Below are 25,012 nucleotides of genomic sequence, written 5' to 3' on the forward strand. Positions count from 1 at the left end.
ATATAAAGCTAGGTTTTACTCAAGGGTCCAATGGGCAGGCATTGATGCCAATGGCTAAAATCAGGAAAGACTTCATAGAGGAGGGCAAAGTGTCTATCTATCTATATACAGATATTTGGTTATTTTTGCTGAACTACATTTTGTTTTGCTTTTTTTTTGGAGGGCAATTGGGGTTAAGTGACTTGCCCAAAGTCACACGGCTAGTGTGTCAAGTGTCTGAGGCCGGATTTGAACTCAGGTCCTCCTGACTCCAACACTGGTGCTCTGTTCACTGCGCCACTTAGCCACGCTGATGAACAACATTTTGTTGACTTCCTTTTTATTCTTCATTGTTTATGAGGAATGGCTCTCTTGTTTGGGGAGAAGGGAGAAGGATATTTTGGGAAATTCAAGGGGTGAAAGAAAGAACACAAAACTAAGATCACTTTTTACAAGAACAAATATTTTATTTTTTCCCTGAAAAAAACTAATTAGGTCCAACCAAATACATTCCACATTTACCCTGCTGTGGCCTGTGCCATTTCTTCACTTACACAGCGCCAGTCTATAGGACAGCTGCAGAAGAACTCAGACAGCTATCTCTGAATACAAAAAGCACCTGAAATTTTCCAACTTTGTTTTAGTAAAATATTTTCATAATTGGTACAATACGACACCATGTTTCAGGAATGAATATTCCCAAATGCAACCCTGTAAAACTTAATTCAATACAGCTGAACAGACACTGTGCTGCACGTAGCTGAGGAACTGAGAACAAGGTAAAATGATGAGCCAGAGAGGGCATCATGATGACAGGTGGACCTGTAGCCGAGTGTTCCTTGGCTTGACACTCGAGGTCCCGAGTGAGAATCCTCTCAGGCTCTCCTAGACAATCCCCAAAGTGGCTGTCACCAGCACAGCACCCTTTCTTCCACCTGCTGAGGGAGGGCAGTGAGGCTTGTGACAGTGAATCCTGCCTACTCTCTTTAGAACCATGCTGTCAAAACTCACTCCTCGTCCCCGGGGACGCTGCTCTCTGAACCTCATCACCAACTGCTGGGACTCCCAGAGCTTCGGGGGAAATGAAAATTCATCCCTCCTTAGCAAACCAAGGCTACTTACTAACAAAGTCACTAGACCCTCTGAGCATCAGTTTCCTAATCTGTACTTTTCTGTACATTCTTTGATTCTATGAAAAAGCTGAAAACTATCCTCGGAAAAACTTCTGCTTTATATAATAAATGTATTCTTGAAAAGTTCTAAATTCAATTTGTATAATTATCTTCTAAGACAATGAAGTCCACCACAAATAGAAAGCGGGCCACTAAACCATATATAAGGATCACTGAAGGGCACAGATTAACCTAGAAAACCATATATTAACATTATTTATATTCTACTATACTTTTAATTACTTTGTTAAATACTCCCTAATGACATTTTAATCTAGTTTGGACAGTGTATTTGATACCTTTGCTCTGAACGACCTGAAAGCCTCCTACTTAAAAAGAAGCATTTTGTAAAGTAAATAACCCTCCTCCAGATTGTCACGTTACGTTTCCTGAAAGTAGGGTCCACGTATAAGAACCAATATTTCCCTGACTTTCCATTCCACCAGAACCCCTCCCCAACATCTCTCCTTGTGAAAAACATCCAGCTAGAGACCCCCAACCTCCTCCAGCTCCCTGACGAAATTCATTTTTCTCCCTTTAATTCAGTACAAGAAAAAAATAACCCAGAATAAAGAGATGATGCACCATGCCACCAGCACAAACTGTCCAGGAGTCCAACATGAAAAGAGAAATGATGGGAATATTCACATATCTGGATACTCTTCATTAAAATTAACTTATTTTTAATTAACTGCAATAAAATATTTCTCTTTTTCTTAGAATGTGGGTAAGAAAATGAAATATCAAAGGAGGAGATTATGTTCACTTTGCTGTTGATAATTTAATTGTTCCAGTGTTTGGAACACAAACATTGTGGACAGTAGTCGCTACCTCTTTTCGAGGTTATGCTTTTGCAAATGAAATGTTTATAAATATACAGCAATCTCTCTTTAGATACTCTGGCAAATAGTGCAAATAAAGACATTCTTTGGGTCGTGATTTTAAAACATTCCCAACATCATATCCTATTCTCTATCAACAACTAGTTAACAAAATATAAGACTATAAATATACACATTTCCCAACAGCATTAGTTTAACATAACTATGTCTGTTGAAAAAAAAAAAACGATTCAATGACAATATTCTCCACTTGTCCAAAAGACATATACTTCTACTTAAATAAATATAGAAATCAGCTCCTGTGTCTCTTGAACGGTTGAGCCTCACCCCAAACACAAGAGCTTGGTACTTCACCCACCTGCTTATTACACCAGCTCTGTGCCAGGATAAATACCTGCAAAGGCAGAAACTTGCCTGAAAGTAATACATCAACCATCCCTTTCAGTTATATACAGAAATGAAGGTTCCACGGATCCCACGCACTCCTTGGAAAACATCACACAGACCTAGAGCCAGCAACAGCTTCTGCCCGAGACAGAGATATTCCACAGCCTTCCTGGGAGGGGAGACGAGCCACGTGTCATGGCCCGTTTCACGGCCCAAGGGACTCTTAGGCTGCTATCTGATGTGGCCCGACGCATTGATTCTCTTGCTGGGTGTCCCGGGCAGGAGATTCCCGCTGGTGCCGTTGGTGATGTTGGCGGCCGAGTCGCTGACCCCTATGTAGTCCACTCTGCTCTCCAGTTTCACCAAGCGCTGTAAAATGTCGTCCAAGAGGACAGCAATAGTTCTTTTCAAATCAGCTGGGAAAGGAAAAGACAGACCACAAGAGGAAGGAAAAACAGTGACTGAATGATTCACGTTAATGTCCCTGTGGGTCTGAGAGGGAATCAGAAGGAAGTGTGCAGGCTTTACGGCAAACCTGAACGTAAGGACATTCATATACTCCACAGATGTTTCTGAAGCATCTGTAGGAACAACATGCCCCAGCCTGGGAGGAGGCAAGTCACCTAACCTACATGAGACTCAGTTTCCTCATCTGTAAAATGCAGGGGCTTGACTAGATGGCTTCTGAGGAGACTTTCAGTTCTAGAGCTAGGATCTTATGTTACTAAAATCATTCTTTTCCTAGTGTTTAACTACGTTTAAACTAATTTAATTTGACATGTGGTTGTTATGACACAGAAGTGCCTATTAATTATCTGTCTTTTTGGCCAGGCAAGCTGGACATGAGGATTCAAGGCAGGCCACAGGCACGGGGAAAATGTGTGATCAAGGCAGGCAAGTGTGAATACGATTCAAGCTCATTTGAACCAAAGGCAGGAAGTTAAGCTCTTTCAGCTGATTTAGGGGAGGCCAGGACCTGGGGAGCAGTTCTAGCTCCCAGCAAGGGTTTTCTGGGGCAACAAGAAACAGCCTGGAGAGGGAGCTGTTAGGAGGTAGAGGCCAAGGCCTCGGAATTTAAAATGCCCTATCCAATCATGACAGGGCCTAATCCTTAGATTCTGAGCTAAGGGAAGAGGACGGTCCTCTTCTGGATCCACCTCAGATGGTGGGGCCATCTTGGTGATCCTAACTCGAAGGTCTGTTCTCCAAGGTTCTATGTCCCCAGGATTGGGACCCAGGACCAAGCTGCTCAAGAATATTGCTATGATGACCATGACTGTCGTTATCTTCCTTGTCCAAGGTTTTGTCTGCCAGTTTCCCTCTCTCTCCCAAGGTAGGCAGGCTCTGGGCCCTGACCAGAAACTTTACTGACAAAATCAGCTAAACAGAGTCACTAAGCAGCCTCAGTGCCTGCACAAATTAAATTTACCCAGAGGAAGGCTCAAGGGCATCTTCTCTCCAAAGAATTTCCCAAGGCAGGGGAGAATTCTCTGAATTGTGCCATGGGATGGACTTTCCCCTTTATACTTGGCAGTTTTCCTCTTCAGAGGAAGGGGTAACCTCAACCCCCCCCCCCCCCCCCCCCCCCCCCCCCCCCCCCCCCCACCGCCCTCTTTTACGGGAACTGAGAAAAGGAAAAAAAGGCCAAGGAACGTCTGGCTCCAGAAGACCCCAAAGGAATTTCCCATCAAAAACCAAACCTAAGAAGGATTCTGGCCCCAAGCTAAGGTTCAGCATGAGTTAGGAAAGAACATTCTAATTAGGGTCTGGACCTAAGAGTGAGGTAAGAAGAAGCTATTAAAAGAAAACTTACCAATTAGGAAGAAAGAAAACCCTATTTGTATCTTGGAATGTTGGACTTAACAATGCTCCAAGATACAATTAGCTTGTTTAAACTGTTTTAATCGAGCGTTTTTTATATAAACAGTGAGGAAATTGTTCTGTGTACAACAAGCTTGAGCAGAGGACCACCTCTTCTGTCTTCAGGACAAACGCTTTTACTACCAAAGACTGTACATGGCCCCTGCATCTATCACATGAGCTAAAAGCACACTGGGGAAGGATAAGCTGGTGGAACATCCCATATCATTCCTAGGGCCTGAGCCCTAAAGTACAAGTGGAGAATCACCTCCATTCCAACTGAGAACAAGCCACATCATCCCTAGCCTAGAGGAAGGAAAACTGTCATGAGGCAGGGCTGGTTTTCAAGGCTGGTTCATGGGTCTAAGAGTCTAGATCAGGCTGGGGGTCCAGGTTGGTTCCAAATCATTGGGTCTGCATTCATCCTGTGTCTAAAAGACACCCATGGCTGTATAGAGCCCTTGGCTAGGCACTGAAAAGATGAAGAACAAGGGAGAAAATAAAGAAGCAGGAGGAAGAAAGGCCCTTGGGCCAGTAGCAAAGTCTTAGATGAAGCAGGCAGGCAGAGGAATTAGCCAATTGATCATAATTGTGCATCTCTCTTCTTCTATAATGGGGGCAAGAACAGACCATGCGCATGAGAGCTCCTGAGGCACATGAAGGATGAGGGAGTCACCTCACTCTTCTCCATGGTCTTCTGCTCTGTTTCAGGGTGGTCAGGAAATTGAGGAGAGAGGGCAAATTCCCAACAGCTGCTGTGTAGAGGGAGATAAGGAATCAGTAAAGCAGCAGAAGGACCTGAGATGATTCTCCACCTAGATCTGTAAGAGGCAAAGTCAGAGTTGGCAGATCCAAAACAGGACAGGTCAGATTAGTGACTCAAGTCCATCGGGGCTGGGTCCGGGGACCAGTGAAGCAACACTAAGAGCAGGAGAATGGGGATGTCGAGGGGGACCTAACATCAAAATGAAGAAGGGGAAAGACCAGCTCCATTGGTCGTGGGGAGGCAGATATGTTACTGGAGGGCAGAGCTCCAAAGTCCAGAATGTGGAAGGTAGCACAATTCTCCAAGATGGTTGGGGTCTAAATAGAATCAGGCTCAGGACTGAAATGGGGCAGAAACACAGTCTGTAGGGGTGGAAGACACCTAAGAGTTCAATGATCAGGTGTTGTCAATATGATTACTGAAGTCCACAGATTAATGCCAGATTATGGAAAGAAGACCAGAAGCCAAAGACTAAATTCACTGAAAATGAGAAAAACCCATAGGATGATAGATGGGTGGGGAGAGGAGCAAGCTCTGAGTCTCACCTCACTGAGGAATGGTGATCTGGAAGTGGCTCTGGGAACCCACATCTCCCTGGCCTCATAAATCAAGCCCAGTGGGAGAAGGAGTTGGCTCTGGGGGAAAGGACTGCAAACAGTGTGGTGAACTCAGATGAGAGGTAGGTTTCTGTTAAATCCAGGCAGGGAGAGAAATGTTGGTTGAAAAGTTAAAGAATATAAATGGTAGTTTGTGGACAATAAAATGGGGGCTCCAAAGGGCACCATGGGGTGCTTTGAGTTTGGGTGGGACTGGAAAGGAAAAGGGTGAAAATGACAGAGGAGGTGCACGATGTTCACCCACACCTAAGACAACTAAACCATGTCCTGGGATGGGGACGCTCTGACTGCTCCCAGAGGCTAAGTCCTACATCACAGAGAGCGATGGCTTCGGCACTGGAGTCCAGGGACTGGAAGCCTCTGTCACTCCGAATGGGACCATGGGAAGGCTCAATAAAGGGGTGAACTCAATGGCCCGAGGTCCTTACTGGCTTTAGATATAGGATCCCTCAGCAGCAGGAACACGAAGTGGAAAAGGCTTGACTGAAGCCCTGGCCCATTGATGGCTGGAAGGATGGACCAGCCCCACTGATCTCCTAAAGACCATCCTGATGGTGGGGGCTGGGCTTTGCATCAGGAAGGAGTTCCCTCACCCAAGAAATCACTGACCCTTGAAATCAAGCTAGATCTGTTTCCACAGGAGACAAAAATCTCTATCTTTGGTCATGCTAAGAAAAAACAAACATATAATACCTTAATAATGCCATTAGATATTTAGGAAACATTTTATAATTTGATTTTAAATCATAACATTTTTATCAATCACAATTTTAAAAAAATTCTGTTTTATAGGAAGATTTTATTTGAAACACAATCCACTCAGTTCTGTATACAAATATAGCGCTGGAGAAATAGTAAATACTGAAGAATAAATGCTGGAGAAATACTGAAGTCTTAATTCAGAGTCCACTTACATAGAATTTGTGATTAATTCAGAATTAGATTGGGGTAAAAATTTACCTTCCCATTATCTATGAAAAGATAATTTGCTAAACAAATTATGTAAATCAGGCTACAGAGGGATTTCTCAGGCTCATTAAAATTTTTAAACACTTTTTAAGTTTCTATAGGAGCAGCCTATTAGCAGAAAATGTGCTCATTTCAAAACAATCTTTGGCAATCACTAAAGCTGGAAATGAAGAAAGACCACAATGACTAGATTTGAGTCAAAAGATGCAGCTTTGTATCCTGGCTCCACCAGGCATTTCCTTGCCATCCTCCCAGCCAAGCACACTCTGAACCCCCCAGACTTCCTGATACCATGACCACTCACTCTGGAAACCCCCAAAGAGGAATCATGCTGCCGATAACTGGTGAGTCAGAGCCAGTCAGTACAGATGTACATGGCCCACTCTATATTAGCCATCCCCAAACCCCGCTTCACAACCATCCAGCCATAGATGGCCATCTCCTTGCCATCCATTTTGATGCCAGGGTGGGTACTACTACCACCTCTCCCTCCCCCAATTTCTACCTCTTATCCTGGGAACAACAATGAAATCAACATGACTCTTGAGAAAGGATATTAATTGGATTCCCCTATGGTTCTAACTCACCAGCCCAGTGCCTTACAAACCAAATACTTTTCCCTGGCCACTACTCCTCTTCAGGTATCTCCCTCTATTAGAAAACAAGCACCTTGAGGGCAGGAACTATCTCCAAATACACACAGTTGGCACACAGTAGGCACTAGATACTTGTAGAAACCACAACGAAAAGAATGAAAAACAGAAACTAAACACTCATTATAATGACCAAGGTCAGGCAAAAAGACACGAGAATGCCCCCCTCTTTTCCCCTCTTTTATCTTTTCTAAGGGTAGGGGATTCTGGGTGAAGATGCTGCCTAATACTGGGGTTGATGTGGGGTATGGAGGGGGTGGGTTGGTTCATTTAACCCTGAACTAACATTTTTTATTCTTCATTGAAGGCAGAGCCTTGAGGAGGACAGGTGAGAGGGCTATTTACAAATGAAGATGATGTAAAAACCAAAGTTACAACTAAATATACAGTTCTGTAAATGTTTGTTTACTGACATAATTGGATATTTTGGTTGAAAAAGACAGGCTTGCAGTAAGAAAAAAAAAAAACAGTGAGCACTAGCAAATAGGGCTTGATCACCTAATCTACTTATTTATAGTTTTGGGGGTGGTTTTTTTTTTTGCTTTTTGGAGGACAATTGGGGTTAAGTGACTTGCCCAAAGTCACACGGCTAGTGAGTGTGTCAAGTGTCTGAGGCTGGATCTGAACTCAGGTCCTTCTGACTCCAGGGCCAGAGCTCTATTTACTGTGCCACCTAACTTCCCCTAATTAGTTTTTTTAAAAAGAAAGATTTAATGAGAATAAATGACAGGCCCCTTAATCCCACAGCTAATCACCAGCTGACTAAAAATAGTAATGCCATAATCCATTATTGCCTAAGTAGGTATCAGATCAGTAAACAACAGGATTAAGTGTAAAAGGGCCAAAGAAAACAGAATTCACACAATTGTAAATACCTTCTCAAAATGTGCAGCTATGAAATACTGCCTCTTTTTGTCAATAATTATATTGTGCCATCACAAAAACCACTTTTAATGGTTAGATGGAAGAAACAAGTAAAGAAGACATGATTATTTATGGGCATGGAAAATACTGATATTTAGATCTAAACCGAGGCTGGATTCCCTTGGCCTCCCAGCATGCAACATCACTTTATCATGCAATAGAAAACATAATTAGGGAGGCAAGAGATGGGTGATATACTCTGCTTTCTACAGTTTAATATAACTAATATTTGAGTTCTCTGCTCCTCCATGCATACATCCAGCTCTTCTCCCTTCTGTTCATTAGTACAGTTGATCAAGCATTTGCTACAAAGGGAATGGATTCTGAATGAGGGTAAGATCTGTTCTCCCTAATGCAGCAGTAAATCTGAATGGGACTTAACACATCAAAGAACCTCTCCTAAGCCCCACACTGAATGCCATGCACATGAGAGGAAGGAGACTTACTCCAGGCTGCATTCTGCCAAGGGGTTCAAACATGCTGCTTTCTAAAAATAAACCCAACCATCTCACTTGGCCTAACTGGATCCTCAGATCAACAACCCTGAAGTTGCTGCTCTGAGGGCAAAGTCTGCTCTTCCTCTCCTTTGCTTTGTTCACCAGCTTCCTAAGCTGGTTTTCCCCAACCTCTGCCAGCTGTTCTCCAAACACTTACCAACAGCAGTCACTGGGCATTTACCTAAGATTCTGTGTTTTCTACAACTTCTGCAACCTTTAAAAGTCAGTCTAAACCATTTTTTCTAAAGGAAATTTCAGTGGGCTGTATTTAGGGTGGACTATTTTTTATAATTTTACTTGGAAGATTACAAGAAACAGATTTATTAAAGAGCTATATTCAGCCAGAGGCATATGACACTGATAAAGATAAAACATTAAACAAAGACATCAGGGTCAGACATCAGCTGTAAGAGCATTTGGAGGGTGTGGGGGAGGGGATGGTCCAAGCTGAATGGAGAAAGTTTGGAGGCCAAGAGACTCTCCTCTGGCCCTACTCACTTGTAAATACAGTAATGACAACCAAGTTGTGCTCAGGATGCCAGACCAACAGATGCCAAGGACATTCCATTAACAAAGCTGAATGGCTAGAGAGACTGGCTCATTCCCAGAAAATATGGGGTCCCTGGGTAAGTCCCTTAACCTCTCTTAGCCTCAATTTTCTCATCTAAAAAATGGGAATAATCACAACATCTTCCTCACAGAGTTGTTGTGAGGATCCTATGTGAAAACAAACATAATTTGGTGTGCCAATCTGAGTGCTCTGTACGTGGCTATTATTAAGCATCCACATTTACTTCATGGTAAGGACACTCCAGGAAGGCCAACAAGGGAGAGGCATGTCTATGTGGAAGCACACACGTGCACAGATGTGTGAACACCCACAGCTCTTTATATGGGCGCACAATGTAAAAAACCAAAGAACACGAATTTAACTAAATACCTACTACACACCAGCCGTCATGCTAATCCCAGGGAGCACAAGGATAAAACCAAAACAATCCTGCCCTCCCAGAGGTGACCTTCTGTCAGGGGAAACAAACATGGATGGGCCTGATCGGTCCGGGGGAGGGGGGCAGGGCAGGCTTGTTGCAGGAGGTGGGACAAAAGGACAGAAGGCATCCCTGCCGTGGTCACCAGACTGATCAATGGCACAGAGGCGGGAGACAGGGCACACAGGAGGCTGTGGCCGTGGCAGGCCAAAGGCTCTAAGGGAAGGATGGATAATCAGACTCAGGGACTGTTTGTACATGGCCCTGAAGGCCTGAAGAGGACGGAGCTGCAGCTTACTGGGCGGAGACTGACCTGGTCAAACCAATGCTTTAGGAAAATCCCTGGCAGCTGCATGAAGGATGGATTATGGAGGAGGAAGGCCATGAGAAAGCCAGCTCTGGAAGGGGGGAGACTCCATGAGCACAGGGAAGGGCATGGATGTGAGAGGCATTGTGGAGTCAGGCGGGATGAGGCTTGGCAGCTGGCTGGAGAGGAAGGCTGAGGATGGCTCTGAGGCGTAAACATTGGGACGGGAAGAATAATGTTTGGAAACAGAGGAGTGTCAGAAAAGAATTTGGTGGCAGCAAGGATGCAGGCATGTGTGAGCAAACCCGAAGGAGGCCTTGCTTGGGTTTGCTGTAGTGATCAGTGGGCCAGGTCACCTGTTAGCCTCCTCAGTAGCCAAAGTGAGTCATGACAGGCCAGAAAGAAAGATGGGCTAGCTTCCTTTGAGCCCGTATCTGGCTCGGGAGAGAGGCATTCAGTAAAAATTACTGACACAATAATCACACTGTGTACAGTCAAGTCTCATCAGAGAATGAGCTGTTCAAGATAAGCAATGGCTCAGGGGGTGTGCACCAGAACTCATTTTTATGCATTTAAAAAATCTCCAACATGCCCGGCGTGCATCTCCTGCCTGCTGAAACTGAAGCGTAGGACTGAAGAGGGTTTTCACTTCTCTTGATCCTCCCTATCCAATGCCTTATTCTGACAGTGACAGGCTGGACCTGTATCTGTACCACCCAACTGCCAGAGACAGTGCCCCTCTGTCAATGAAGTCTGAGCAGGACTCAGCCCCAGAGTGACCAGAAAGTGACACATCTGGGGTCCCCTTGAGGACCTTCTGCTGACTCTCAGACTGCCTGCAAACTTCATCAGGGAAGGAGAGTCCTGGCCTACAAAATCACCCTGTAGAAGTCTTGCTGATTCAGGGCTCTTGCTAAGGACCCAGTTATCAATCACAGGGGGCTGAGCACAAACATTTACAAGAGGGCTTCTTTTTTTTTTTTTTTAAGCAATCAGGGTTAAGTAACTCGCTCAAGGTTACATGGCCAGGTGTTTCTGGGTGGGTGCTAAGTGTCTGAGCTCGGGATTCGATCTCCGGGTCGTTCTGACACTGGAGTCGCTGCTCTTACTCGCTGTGCTACCTGGCCGCCCCAACAAGAGGGCTTCTTGATAATCAGTCCAGTAAAGCCCAGGAAGCCCTTCCAGGACTGGTTTTTTAAACCATAAGCAGAGTATTGCAAAGGAAACCAATTATACTAAAAAACAGTATACTAAGCATGAGCATACTTCTTATCAGAATATTTTAAAAATAAGTTCACAAACCCCGGGGTCCAGAAGTTCCAATTTTTAGAAACTGCTCTTTTGAAAAAGTCTCTGATTTTAGACTTGAAAGCATGAAGGTGAAATTTGAAAAGAAACTGCTCCATTACTTGTGAATGACTGATTTTTTGGAGCTGAGTATCTTCTTAGCCCACAGAAGCTACTCCGAGTGCTATCTTCTCTCCGAAACCTCCCACACCTACTCCCTCATCCCTCTCTCAGCTAAGGACCTCGAGTCCATTCAGAAGGAGTTCCCACCTACCCATTCTCATCTCAAAGCCCCTTAATATCACCCCCCCCACTGTCCTCCTCCTGTCCCCTAGTCTGACAAAAAGGTGGCTGTTCTGTTAAAGCCAAAGCCTGTCCGTGACCTCTCCCCTACCATCTTCTCCAGCAGACTTCAACCTCAATCACTGACACCACCATCCCCATCTTCAAGTTCCCCTATCCACTGCTTCTTTCCCTATTGCCTTCAAATGTGCCAAGTCTGGACCATCCTTCAAAATCCTTCAGTAGGCCTCCTCAAGCCAGCCAGCTTATCATCTCCCCTCTTGCTCAGTCATCTCTCTCAAACTGTCTTGTATGTATTCATTTTTGTGTTTATATTGCTGTGTCTAAGTACATGTGATAAAGAACTTGTGAGCAGAGACAGGGTCACTCTTTGTCCCTGTGATACATGGCATGGCAGCCAACACACACACACACACACACACACACACACACACACCTTAAGAAATTCCTTCTCATGGACTAATAAGGAACACAGCAATACTTTCTGAGTGGATCCTCCCAAGGGGTCAATTGTCCTCCCCAGCAGAACAGAATTGGGAGGAAGAGATTAGGAAATCGTTACTTAGTCAAAGTAAATTTAATTTACTTTTAAATTCCACAGGCTGTTAGTTTAAGCCAAGTAAGAAGTCTTCTTGGGAAAGGTGGTGAAATTCAAGCCTTCTCAAGTTTAAGCAAACTTGTGAAATAGTCCCAGTTTCACTGACTAATTGTCACTAAAGGTCCTTGAAGAAGCTTTAAACTGATATGTAAACTAGTTCTTGGAGGGGGTAAGAGAATTCATACATTTGTTCTTGCCATTTCCTCCTTTTCTGATTTTCTATACTTTACTTTGCTCTTGGTTTTTGTTTTTCTAAGCAGAGAGCTAAAAAAGAGGGCCACCACTGCAGAAAGGGCAAAGATGGTGGGAAGAACAGGCACAAGAAGAGGTGGCAGGCATCTGTTTGGGCTTACCAATCAAGAGATATTTATAAAGGACCTACTAGGTGGAGGATGCAAGTCCAAAAACAAACAGTATCTCCCAGCATCTCACACCCAGAGCTTACATTTGAATGGACCTCAAAGGTGTGCATGTACCAATCTCAGACTGTTCATGCCCGCAGTCAGACCAGAAAAGGAGTTTCTCAACAAGTGTGCAGAGGTGTCCCAACTCAAAGAGTCTGGGGGCCCTGAGAAGGCTGCTGCCATCCTTGTAGCCAAAAAGCCACACCCTGACAGTCTGAAAAGACTGAGGCTGCAGGGCCAGAGCACAGCTCAATTCCCATCACGATGCCCGTCACCATCTTACCGTATCCTGCCAGAGACGCCCCATTCTCGCCATTCACGAGGCTCTTATTCTCCTCCGCCAGAGCCTTCACGTATCTCTTGCTCAAGTCTAGGATCTGCTCCCTGAGCTCCACGCTACTCGGATGTCTAGGATGCTGGAATGTGTAGTGAAGCAGCATCAGCCCCCAGATGAAGCCGAACACCAGCAACAACAAACTCAGTTTCTGAGACATGTGTTTTCTCGAGAGTGTCAAGAACATTCCGGAGGTGGGCGCGGGTGGAGCTGGACGTGAGAGTCGGGAACCAAAGCCACAAAATCGACAGAAAAAGGGTTTGGAGGAGGGACCCCTTCAGTCTCCTGGATGGCTCATCTTGGACACCACTCTTTCCAGCTGAGCCAATGCACTGTCCCTAGGCGGAATCCAGGAAAAAGAACAGTTACTCTTCCAGTTCTGGGCAGAGCAGCCAAAGGATGAGCCATGGAAGAGCTCCGGGAAGCTCCTGGGTAACGCCTCGACCTGCCTGGCTTTGAGAAGAGGGAGCGTCTCAATCACCTGATCCCTTCTAACCTTCTCTCCCTGTTCCATTAAGAAACCGTTTCAGTGCATCGCCCTCAACAACCCTCTCTGAGCTGCTTAAATCATAAGCATTATTACCAACAACAGAATGGTAGAAAAAGTACACATTCCCTTATAACTGAGAGCTTACCTTGGACCCCGTGGGCAGCTCTGCCAATTCCATGCACCACATTTGGGTACAATCTTAAAGCTCCATCTCCTACAAAATGTGAGAAAGGTTAAAGTGGGCAGGGAAACAGGAAGGTGGGGAGTTGGCACAGCAAGGCCTATAAACATGGGGATGAGGTGGACCTGAGGATAAAAACGAGAATTGAGAGCAATGGGAAAACTGACAAAGGGCAGAAACAGGTGAGCCTGGATGGAAATGCACTGGAACCCATCAGGAAAGGAGTAGGTTTAACTGTCTATAGGAAATTTTCATAAGAAGTAAGCTATTTCACAATGATATTGGGAGACATGTTACTAAAGAGAGTAGCTCCCCAGAGGCCATTCAAACACACTTTTCTTCAATGCCAGCTAGTTCCAAGTACAAAGGCCAAGAGTGACACAAGCCTGGCCCTCGTGGGAGGGGTGGCTGCTTGTCCTCTGTTCTCCAAGAGGACAGTCATGGTCAGGAAGGCAATGCCACAACTTAGCTCGGGAATTGGATTTAAGTGAGGCAAGGCTGTGCCAACATCTCACACCCAGATGCTCTAAATCTCTTCTTCTGACGGTTGAATGTCTATGAAACTCAGTTTCCCTACCTGTAAAAAAAGGTCAAATAAAACACCCGGCCAACCTCCTAAGGCAAAATTCTAGGATTATGAAACTATCTTATGATCAAATGTTAAGAGCTAGAAGGGATCAGCCATCATTTCCATTTTATGGATGAGGAAACGGTGGCCCAAGAAAGGTAGTTGACTTACTCAAGTTCTCCAAGGAAGGATGGAAGGGGCAGAAGCCTCAAGCCTCTTCACAGCCTTCTGTCCACAGCACCAGACATACAGACCCATGCCCACTGTCAGCCGCCACTATCCAGAATGCCATCTCCTCAGCTCTCATCCTTCAGGACCCCATTCAATGCTTGCCTGCTAAATGGAATGAGCTTTGACTACTTCATTCCTCCAGGATACTGACTTCTTCTGCCTCCTTGCAGCCCTCCGTCCACACCACATAAGTGAACATGGAATCATACTCTGAATTTATTGTTCACTCTTTTTCCTGTGATGGTCCCCCATCTAGACTCTAAGCTCCTTGAAGATAAAAACCATTTCATCCTATTTCTATGTCCTGGAAGGGTCTGCAGAGAGCTGTAACCATGAGCAATTTATTTTTGAACACTCAACAACCCTCTGTGCCTCACCACAGATGTAAAATTGTCAGAACATGTAAAGTTTAAAAAAATGAGGATTTGGTGAGAAGCAGCCAACTGTCTGGTCCCTGAAGAGCACAGACACAGTGCTGTCTGTCTGGGATTACACTTGTTCTCCTGGACCCTGAAAGGCAAAACTAGAACCCACAGAGGAACTTTTCAAAGAAACAGATGGAGGGTCCAGTAGTCCAAAGTAAAATGAGCTGCCTGGGGATGGGGGGCGGGGGAGTGAGAGAGGCTGGCAGGGAAGGAGGAATGGGTTTGGCCCTGAGGACTTCAGAGAGGCTTGCTAAGAACCTTGAGGGGCACATTAGTGGAGATTCCTGCTCCAGGATTCAGAACTCTCTCCACTCAGAGATTCTCTGATTCACTGGAGGAAGAGGGGTTGGAGGGAGAGAAGAGGGAGGAAAATGACCCAGAGCAATCATCAGAAGTCTCAGAAGTGACAGCCTGGGCTAATTCCTTTAAAAAAAAAAAAACAACAATATGGGGGTAGCATAATCTTCAGTCCTGAGGAATACTGGTGGGGCTAAGTCATGCCCATAGGTACCACCAGCAGGCCATCTGGTAGTAAAGGTAGCCCCCGCTACCCACCTGGGACTCAGAAGAGGGTAGATCATCACACAAATATGACAGGATGCATATTTTCTACATCTTTTTCTCATGGTTGTTCTAGAACAACCATCAGCTGGGGATGACAGAAGGATGTGCCAGACCACTGTACTGGGCAGCTCCTGGGCTAGCCAGCACAGTCACAGCCCATTCTCACTCAGAAGAACAAAATGAAAGACTAAAGACAGTCCATCTGCCAACCGATGCTGAAAACCCAGCTCAAAGGCCAGACCTCACTAGGGTTCTCTTTGTAAAACAGGGGGTCTGTGGTCACCAAATGAAGAATCTGAACCCAAGACTATGAGGAGTGAATGAAGAGATTCAGCTCCTGCCTAAGGCTCCCCTTCAAAAGGCTCAGAACTAACTAAGCCTGGGCAGGAAAGAAAGCAGGCAAGTCTGTCCATCTACCCAAAGTGGCGATGTGTAATTGCCAGGATATTGACACAAGGCGTCAACAGAAGAACACTAAGTCAAGTGACCAACTCTTATCTTGCTTTTGTAGGATTTTATTATAATACAGAACAGATCCAATTTTCTTACACAGTGGACTGCATTGTATTTTCAAAACCTTTGTTAACACAATTTACCATCACCTCTATGCTTAAAAATAGCTGTATGCAACATATCACTGATGTAGACTGTATGCCAATTAAAAAATTTCCTGCAACAAGAGATACTGAGCTGAGACTGAATCTATAGATTGTGGCCAGTCCTAAGAAAAACCACAAAATCCAATTGCAGGATTCATTCGGTGCCTTTTTCTGACTCCTGGCCCTGCCCAGACGCCAATTCCAACCTTAACCCTAATCCCTGGGGCCAGTGCTCTCCTACCTCCCTCCTTCAGTGAAATTTCTCAAGAAAACACCAGAGAGACTCATCTATAACTTAAAGTGCAGGTTATTATCCTTCCCAGGGTATCTCTATTTTAATCCTTATCTCTAGTGGGAGAATGAATGGGCTTGCTCTCCACTAAAAGGCATTTCAAGCCGAATTTCCCATTCACGGGAAAATTAAGGGGGTGGAAATTACCTGTCCAGCCTTCACCTAAGGTAGGGTCACCAGTACAGCTTTGGATAACTTCATTGGACCCATCTGGATCCCAGTGACACCAAACCCACAGATTTCCACGTCACACTGGAATGGTGAGAATTAAATTGTAAGAAAACACTGACTGGGGCAGCTAGGTGGCTCAGTGAATAGAGCAGGGCCCCAGAGTCAGGAGGGCCTGAGTTCAAATTTGGCCTCAGACACCTAACACTTACTAGCCCTGTGACCTTGGGCAAGTCACTTAACCCCAACTGCCCTGCCCTCCTCCCCCAAAAGCAAAAAGAAAAAAAAAATAGAAAAAGAAAACACTTACTGTCCAGAACAACAAAAAGCAAAGAGTTTCAAAAATAGAGATCAGTTAAACAGAAATGAAAGTAATAGGAAGCTAAGACTCATGAAAATTTCTACCATCAAGATACAGATGAACCATCAGGTTCTGCCACAAGAGATTTCAGGTAGAGTTCATACTAAGTGAAGGCTAAAAGCTGGACATAACACTAATTATTACACTGTCAAAAGAATCTATAAATTAAGTCCTCAATATCCCCTGTTAGAAATCTGACTAAACAGTACTTCTCTAGAAATTAATGACTGAAAATTTTAAAACTGTGGTAGGATTTTCTAATTAAGTTTAATCTAAAATATATAAGTCAAAATATTTCACTTAAAATTATTCTAATTTTTTTAAAGAACCTACTTCTAACCACACAGCGTACCTGAGAAATATCACTACTGATGGATACTAGGGAGAAGGGATTTTGCCACTGTGGCTGCAACCACACTGGCACACACAGGGCAGCTGCTACAACAGATTCTTCAATCTGCTTTTCTAAAGGAAAGCAACTCAAAAAGGGTTAACAATCTCACTTTAATTAAACATATATCTCATTCACTTAGTTCAGGGGAAAAGTCAGCACCCTGCACTTCAGAGAAAATACAAACAGAAATAAGAAGCAGAGAAAATAGCACAGATCAATAGACAGGGGCTTCTAACTGAGAAATTAGCATAGACAACATACAGATCCAACTGTCTCACCAACACAATATATACATACATAGTTACCAGAGAGAGAGAGAGACACCAACATCTGGTTTTTCAAAGCTAAAGGGGCTCCTTACCAGCTACCAAGAGTCTCACCCCGCCAAATCACAAGAACACTCTTCCAATGAGTGAGCCCCAAAGCAAAATGCTAATTTCAGAGTATATGTACCCTTCTCAGAGCCAGAGTGCATCACAACCTCTTGACCCAATGCCTAAATAGAAATTAGCAAAAGGTGTGAGCCTTCAAACAAGCATCCCCTAATCAAGCTTCCCTCAATGGGCTCTGGGTGAGGCCTATTAATGGGCAGGGAAGATCTTCTATTCCATTAACATTATAGTCACACTTTTTTCTTTTTTTCTTTTTGGAGGTCAACTGGAGCTAAGTGACTTGCCTAAAGTCACATGGCTGGTTTTTGTGTGTTAACTGTCTGAGGCTAGATTTGAACTCAGGCCCTCCTGACTCCAGGGCCCGTGCTCCATTCACTTCGCCACCTATCCGCCCCTACAGTCACACACTTTAGTGTACTGGATCCCAACAAGTGTGGATCCAATCAAATGTTTTTTTCCTTCCTCAGAAAAAGTCTCTTAAAAACCTAATCACTGATGGTTTCAGAAAAACCTGAGACTTATTTGAACTGATACTGTTGTGCCCAAACCCAAATCACCCATCTCTTGAATTGAAGCCCACCATTAAGCCCCTTTATATATTTGTCTTATACCCTGTAATAGCTTGAAACAGCTTAAGGCATAGTCTTGGTTATTGCCCAACGTGTAGCCTGGGGCTAGGGTACAAGTTTATCTTAAGGAGAGACCACCCTCTTGTTTCTGTTCCTGCTGACCCAGCAGGGTCCCCACACCCTGTACCCAGAACATGACCCCTAGCCTGTCACCATTACCCAACCACCCTTCCCCTGTACCCGGCACCCTGTTCTGGGAGGGACTCCCTAGTACCCTTGTGCCACATTCCCAAAATAGCCCTGAGCTACAGATCTAACCAATGGCAATTCTTGGCTTCTGTGCATCATTGCTCATCCTAGTTCCCCTCCCCAATTGTGGTTTTATGGTTTTAGCCTTTATAAGCACTGTGTGTACCCCAATTCAGGGCTGCCTGATTTGAGTTTATACTCCAGTCAGTCTGGAACTTAATCAATAAATCCACACCTAAATTTACCTTGAACCCAGGTCTCAGCTCCTGCTTATTCTCTGCACAATACAAAAAGTGAGCAGAACCCAGAGAACAGCAATATTGTAACAATGATCAACTGTGAAAGACTTAGCTACTCTGTTCAAGAAAATCCCAAACAATTCCAAAACCTGTTCTCCACCTCCACAGAGAACTGATGGACTCCGAGTGAAGCAGATCTTTCACTTTGTTTTTCTTGGGGGTTTTTTCGTTTGTTTTTCAACATGGTTAATACGGAAATGTTTGCATGACTTTTCACATATAATGGATATCATAGTGCTTACCTTCTCAAGAGGTGGGAGGAGAGCTGGAGGGGAGAGAATTTGAACTCAAAATTTTTAAAGATGAATATTAAAAATAAATATTTTTTTAAAAAAGGAAAGAAAACCTTCTTACAGGGGAAGGCTGCCATTCACACAGCACCTCCAAGTTTTTTGTTCCATGTGCACATTTGAACATTCAGAAAATAGCATCCTCAGGGCTGGGAAGGACTCAATATTTTGTGCCTATAAATACAGCAGAATGGTTATTTTCATTAAAATCCAATTATATTGAGGGCCAAAGACATTTCCTTTTCAGAAAAAAGGGGAAAATTCCCCACCAAGCTCAATAACACTTAACAGGAAAAAAAAAAGCCCATCATGAACAATGCAAATGCAACAGTGTAGAAACCATGGGCAGAACATTTTGACATTTCTGCCAATCCAGAGAGGGTTACATTGGTTTAGTTGTTCCACCAAAAAATCTACTCTAGAAAACACAAAGGCTAAGAGAGGAAAGAGAACCTTAGCCAGTGAGAAGATATGGGGAGCTCTCTTGAGAACAGAGTTTAGGAAAGCAAACTGAGCTGGAATGGGAGAACCCCTCCCTGTACTTAGGATGAAACAACAGGAAATGCCTGGAGGACAACCTGGAATCCCCTAAAGGCCAGCTAAAAAAAGAAAGCTGATCCCTAAAAAAGCAACATCATCAGTTTCTCCAAAGTTCTATCTCTTCATGTGACTATCTCAAGAAGGCAGAAAAGTCATACTCCTTTAGAAGGTAGAAAGGGGTGGGATGCGCCCAGGATTTAGGGTGGGGGCTGTGACCAATAAAACAAAGCATGTGAGGAAGCCCAGAACAATTCAACCCCAGAAACCCATAGACTCGATTCTTGTCTTGGGAAACACCTGTGAGATATTCCCAAAAGCGGTAATAATCAACTACCATCAGCCATGGAAGAGTTTTCTGGGTTTGGGGAGTGTTGAGGAAAGCCCAGCTCACAGGCTTGGAGGCAGAAATTCTGGCTTGACCACCTATTAGCTATGGAAGATTAGGCAAGTTCCCCCATTACTGACCCCCCCCCCAACTCTTTTATCTGAAAAATGAAAGAGCTGGTCTCTGAAGCCCCCTAGATAGTCTCTGAAGCCCAATAGTAGTTTCTGAAGCCCCCTAGATGATCTCCAAAGCCTCCTTGATGGTCTCTGAAGTCCCTTAATGGTCTCTGAAGCCTCCTGAAAGGTCTCTTCCCCTCGATGGTCTCTGAGGTGCCCTCCAGGACTCATTCTAGGATGCTTGCTAAGAGAAAGGAAAGCTTTTAAAAGGACAATCTGGCTTTTTTTTTTCCCCAAGTCAGACAAGCAGGAGACTAGACAAGAGGACAATGCGAAGGGTCCCAGCTTTAGACTGGAGGGCTTGGGTTCAATCCAACTCTGATAATTCCTCCCTGTATGACACTGGGTCACCTCTGGCCACTCCTCTGAAATGAAAGGGCTGGACTGGACATCCTCCCTGGTCCTTCCCACGTGAAAATTCCCAGATTCTGGGCCTTCTGCCACCGTGCCCCACTTCCAGTCCTTAAAATGACATCCTCCCGACCATCCGGAGAGAAGACGAGAAGCCAGGTGGAGCCCTGGTCGGGCTGCAGAATCATCATCACAGCCGTAGTGGTAGTGTTCATGGACAGTACACAACCTGCGCTCACTGTGGACGGAGCCCTGGGCCCGGACTCAGCCCCGGGTCCGAACTTACTCTCCACTCATCGATCGAGCCTCGCCCACACCCTCCAAGCTGAGCCCCCAGCCCCGCCCCACCGGCCAGGGCGACCCTCCCAGCGCAGCCCTGTCCCACCTGCCCAGGGCGGGAGGGGGGGGGCGGTCCTTATGGGGTGGGCTTTCTTGGCCGGAGGCGGCATGCCCAGTCCGACGGGGGCGGGACGGGGGCGGGACGGGGGCCCCCTTCAGGCCCTCCAGGCTTCGGGGGCGCCCCGGGCGCGGGTCGAGGAGGGAAGGTCAAGGTCAAGGCTCCAGCCCTGCCCCTCCCCCGCTCGACGGCCCCGAGGGCAAGTTCGGGCTGCGATCTGCACCGCTGGAGGGACTAGCCCAGGGAGGAGCGCCAGCCCCGAGGACGAGGCTGGAGGCGGGGCTGGCCCCGGGTCCGAGCCGTGCTCTCGTCTGCGCCTCGCGGTCCGGGGCCCTGACGCCGGGTCGCGGGTCCCTGGGGGCGCGGCGGGAGGCCCAGCCGGGCCCGGAGGGGAAGCGGGGCACGGTGCAACGGAGACGCCGCCGGGATTACCTTGTCTGTCCGTCCGTCCGTCCAGGCCAGAGCCTGGCCGCGGGTGCCCTCGGCGGCACGGGCGCGGGCACCGGCGAGGAGGCGAGAGCTCCTTCTCGGACTCCGGGCGCTGCGCTCTGGCCGCCCCCTCGCTCGCCCGGCTTCCGCTCCGCCTCCCGCGCTGTATTGTGGGAGGTGTAGTTCGGCCAGGTGGAAGAGGGGCCTGGACGCCTGGGAGGAGTCTCGGAGCGTCCGCCTCCCGACACGCCCCCTTCCCCCGCCCTCCTCCGACTCCGCCCACCGGTCTGCCTCCTTCCCCGCCTCTTCCTCCCACCACCCCACCACCGGAAACGCCGTTGCGAAGCAACCAGGGGCCCCGCCCGTCCCTTCTCGGCGGGTCGTGTGCGTCTGTGCGCCTGCAGATTCGCTCTACTGGCTTCCGCGAGGGTGGGTGGGGCGCGATCTGTGCAGAGAAAGGCTCATACACTTGTAGCTGCAGGAGTGTCTGCTAAATTCAGAGCTGGGCGTCTCCCCTTAGAGGCCATGGAGCCTGGCTCCAGCACTTGACAAACGATCAAACTGAAGCCCGGGGAAGTCGTGAGGCACGCACGCTGAGCCTGGAGTCTGGAAGAGCCCAGTTCAAATCCTACCTCAGACACTTGCTGGCTGTAAGACCCTAGGCAAGTCGCTTAACCTCTGTCTGCCTCCGTTTCTTCTTCTGTAAAATGGAGATGATAATAATAAATTAGAGGTTAGCCTGTTCAAAGCAGAAACCTGGTCTGCATTAATCAAACACCTATTTTATGTTCAGTTTTCTGGGTTAGGTTCTAGGCATACAAAGAAAGACCCGGGAGGCGCGCGTTCAAATGCTGACAGTGGCTGTATGGTATAACCTCTCCTGGTCTCACTTTCCCCACCTGTAAAATGGGGACGATAGAACAATCACCCGCTTGCCAGGAAAATCATGTAAAACAATGTATCACTAATGTATGTAATACATCACTATTGTGTATCACTATGTATCACTAATGTATGAAATATGTTGTTGGTGTTGTTATAATGTTGCCAATGGTGTAAGGGAGGGAGGTCACATGGCCTCAGGGATAGGATCCTTCTTCATTTCCTTCCCCCCGGAAGAAACGCCTAAGAACCAAGGCCCACAACTTCTGGCCTTAGGATCCTGCACTAATGACTGCTCTGTAGTTCGTCATCTCATTTTACAGATGAGGAAATTGAGGCAGAGTTAAATGACTTACCCGGGTTCATACAGTTAGTACCTGCGGCCGGATTTGAACTCATGGAGATGAGTCTTTCTGATTCCTAGCCCAGCACTCTCTCTCCCTACTTCCCCACCTTCTCTAAGACTAGGGCTGCATCGTTGGAGGAATATTCCTTTCCTGGGAGTTCCCTATGCCAGTGAAATCTCAGTTCCCAGGTCTCTATGCCTATAATTTAAATATCTCAGAAAGATCACATGGTAGTTGCATAGTTTTTCAGTCATGTCCATCTGTTCACGACTCCATTTGGGGGTTTGGGAGCAGAGATTCTGGAACAGTTTGCCATTTCCTTCTCCAGCTCATTTTACAGATGAGGAAGCTGAAGCAAACAGGGCAAGGTGACTTTTCCGGGGTCACACAGCTAGTGTCTGAGACGACATTTGAACTCAGGAAGATGAGCATCCCTACTCCAGGCCTGACACTGTGCACTATGGTGCCCCCTAGTCAATAAATATTCTAACGAATGGAACGTGACAACCGCTTCTGCAATCTCTCATTTGATTTTTGCACTAAAGACATGAAGGGACAGTCCCTTGACAGACTTTGTGAACTTCATCTGAGAACTAGCTGTGCTGAGATCAGAGAGGTCCACTTATTCCTTCCTCCAACAGGCACTCCTTAAATGCTTACTTACTATGTGCCAGGTACAGAGATAGAAGGGAGAAAACCCAAAACAGTTCCTGCCCTTACAGTCTAAAGGAGGGTCAACATGTGCATTGGAAATTACACGCAAGGAACAAGTCATAGTAACAACAAATAATTTTATCAAAGAGAATAATAATGAGACAATATACCCAAAACTATAGTATATGGCAAAAGCAACAGAGGAAAATTTATAACTCTAAATGATTACACCAATAAAAAAAAAAATAAAGAGCAGACTAAGGAATTGGGTATGCAATAAAAAAATAGAAAAAGAACAAACTTAAAATCCCCAGTTAAGCTCCAAGTTGGAAATCCTAAAAATTAAAGCTGAGATTAATACAAATTGAATGTAAGAAAACCATTGAATTAATAAATAAAACTGGGAGCTGATTTTATGTAAAAATGTATAAAATAGATAAACCATTAGTTAATATGATTTTTAAAAGGAAAGAAGAAAATCAAATCACTAGTATCAAAAGTGAAAAGGATGAATACACTACTAATAAAGGAATTATTAGGAGATATTTTGCTTAATTATGTGCCAGTAAATTTAACAATTTAAGTGAAATATAAGAATACTTACAAAAACATAAGCTGCCTAAATTAGCAGAAGAGGAAATGGAATATCTAAATAAACCTATTATAGAAAAAGAAATCGAACAGGCCATAAATGAGCTTCCTAAGAAAAAGCATCAGGACCAGATAGATTTACAAACTAATTCTACCAAACATAACTAGTTCTAATATTAAATAAGTTATTTGAAATAGGCAAAGGAATCCCACCAAATTCCTTTCTGAAACAAATGTGGTGCTGATATGCAAACCAGGAAGAGCAAACATAGAGAAAGAAAATTTTGGACCAATTTCACTAGTGAATATAGATGTAAAAACCTTGAATAAAACATTAGCTAAGAGGCTACAACAACATCACAAAAGTAGGATTTATACCAGGAGTGCAGGGATGGCTTCAAATAAGGAAAACTATCAACATAATGGATTATATCATTAACAAAAGTAACAAAAAATCATATGATTATATCAATAGATAAAAACTTTTGACAAAATACAAAATTCATTTCTCTTAAAAGCATAGCTAGAAGTTCATTTTTCCTTAAAATGATAAGAAGTATCTACCTAAACCCATCAACAATCATTATTTGTAATGGGGATAAGCTAGAAAAACCTTGCCAATAACATCAAGAGTGAAACAAGGATGCCCATTGTCCTCAATCTTATTAAATATGGTTTGGGTTCTGGGGTTTTTTTGTTTATGTTTTCTTTCATAACATGGCTAATATGGTAACATGTTTTGTATGACTATACATGTATAAGCTATATCAAATTGCTTGCCTTCTCAAGGATGGGTAAGGAGAGGAGGAAGAGAAAAAATCTGGAACTCAACAATTTTTTTTAATGTTAAAATTTGTTTTTACATGTAGTTGTAAAAAATAAAATATAATTTAAAAAAAACAACAGTGAAATAGGGGCAGCTAGGTGGTGCAGTGAATAGAGCACCAGCCCTGGAGTCAGGAGGACCTGAGTTCAAATCCAGCCTCAGACACCTAACACAAAAACTAGCTATGTGACCTTGGGTAAGTCACTTAACCCCAATGGCCCTCCAAAAAGCAAAAAATACAAAATACAAAAAAAAAAAAAAACAACAACAGTGAAACAAGCAATGGGTTTGGAGTCAAAGGATTCAAGTTTTAAATCCTGACTCTGCCACTTACCTGGGTAGTAAGGATGTGAGACTCAGTTTCCTCATCTGAAAAATGAGAAAGTTGAACTATATGATTTCAAAACTTACTTCCAGAACTAAATCTATGGTCCTAAGTTAATCTGCAAGACAGCAACTCTGCATGGGAAACAACATAGCTGTTACTGACCTGAAAACTTTCAGAGGGCTAGAGCTTAAACTTGGTTACAACAA

The 25,012-nt window shown here is 44.9% G+C and overlaps 1 protein-coding gene across 2 annotated transcripts; it reads right to left on the minus strand.

The window, feature by feature from the left end:
* Window positions 1–423: 423 nt before the first annotated feature.
* CCDC126 (coiled-coil domain containing 126) lies at window positions 424–21,320 on the minus strand. 2 transcript variants are annotated; one of them, XM_069088731.1, is made up of 4 exons: window positions 21,182–21,320; window positions 13,524–13,592; window positions 12,838–13,226; window positions 424–2,796 (listed from the first exon to the last, which is right to left on the minus strand). In XM_069088731.1, the coding sequence occupies exons 3-4, from the start codon at window positions 13,073–13,075 to the stop codon at window positions 2,612–2,614; spliced, it is 423 nt and encodes a 140-aa protein (XP_068944832.1). In that variant the 5' UTR covers window positions 13,076–13,226; window positions 13,524–13,592; window positions 21,182–21,320; the 3' UTR covers window positions 424–2,611. The 2 variants fall into 2 exon arrangements, with proteins under 2 accessions (XP_068944832.1, XP_068944831.1); XM_069088730.1 differs by lacking the exon at window positions 13,524–13,592.
* Between the last annotated feature and the right edge of the window lie 3,692 nt (window positions 21,321–25,012).

Source organism: Petaurus breviceps, unplaced genomic scaffold, assembly GCF_028583685.1.
Source record: "Petaurus breviceps papuanus isolate PSGF00001 unplaced genomic scaffold, PetGlider_PUasm1.0 185, whole genome shotgun sequence".
NCBI classification, from domain to species: Eukaryota; Metazoa; Chordata; class Mammalia; order Diprotodontia; family Petauridae; genus Petaurus; species Petaurus breviceps.

Excerpts from the sequence above, each read along its gene's own strand:
- CCDC126 (XM_069088730.1), bottom strand. The coding sequence starts at position 13,075 with ATGTTCTTGACACTCTCGAGAAAACACATGTCTCAGAAACTGAGTTTG. Across the intron at positions 2,797-12,837 it reads GGCGTCTCTGGCAGGATACG|CTGATTTGAAAAGAACTATT; the intron begins GTAAGATGGTGA and ends TTCCTTTCCCAG.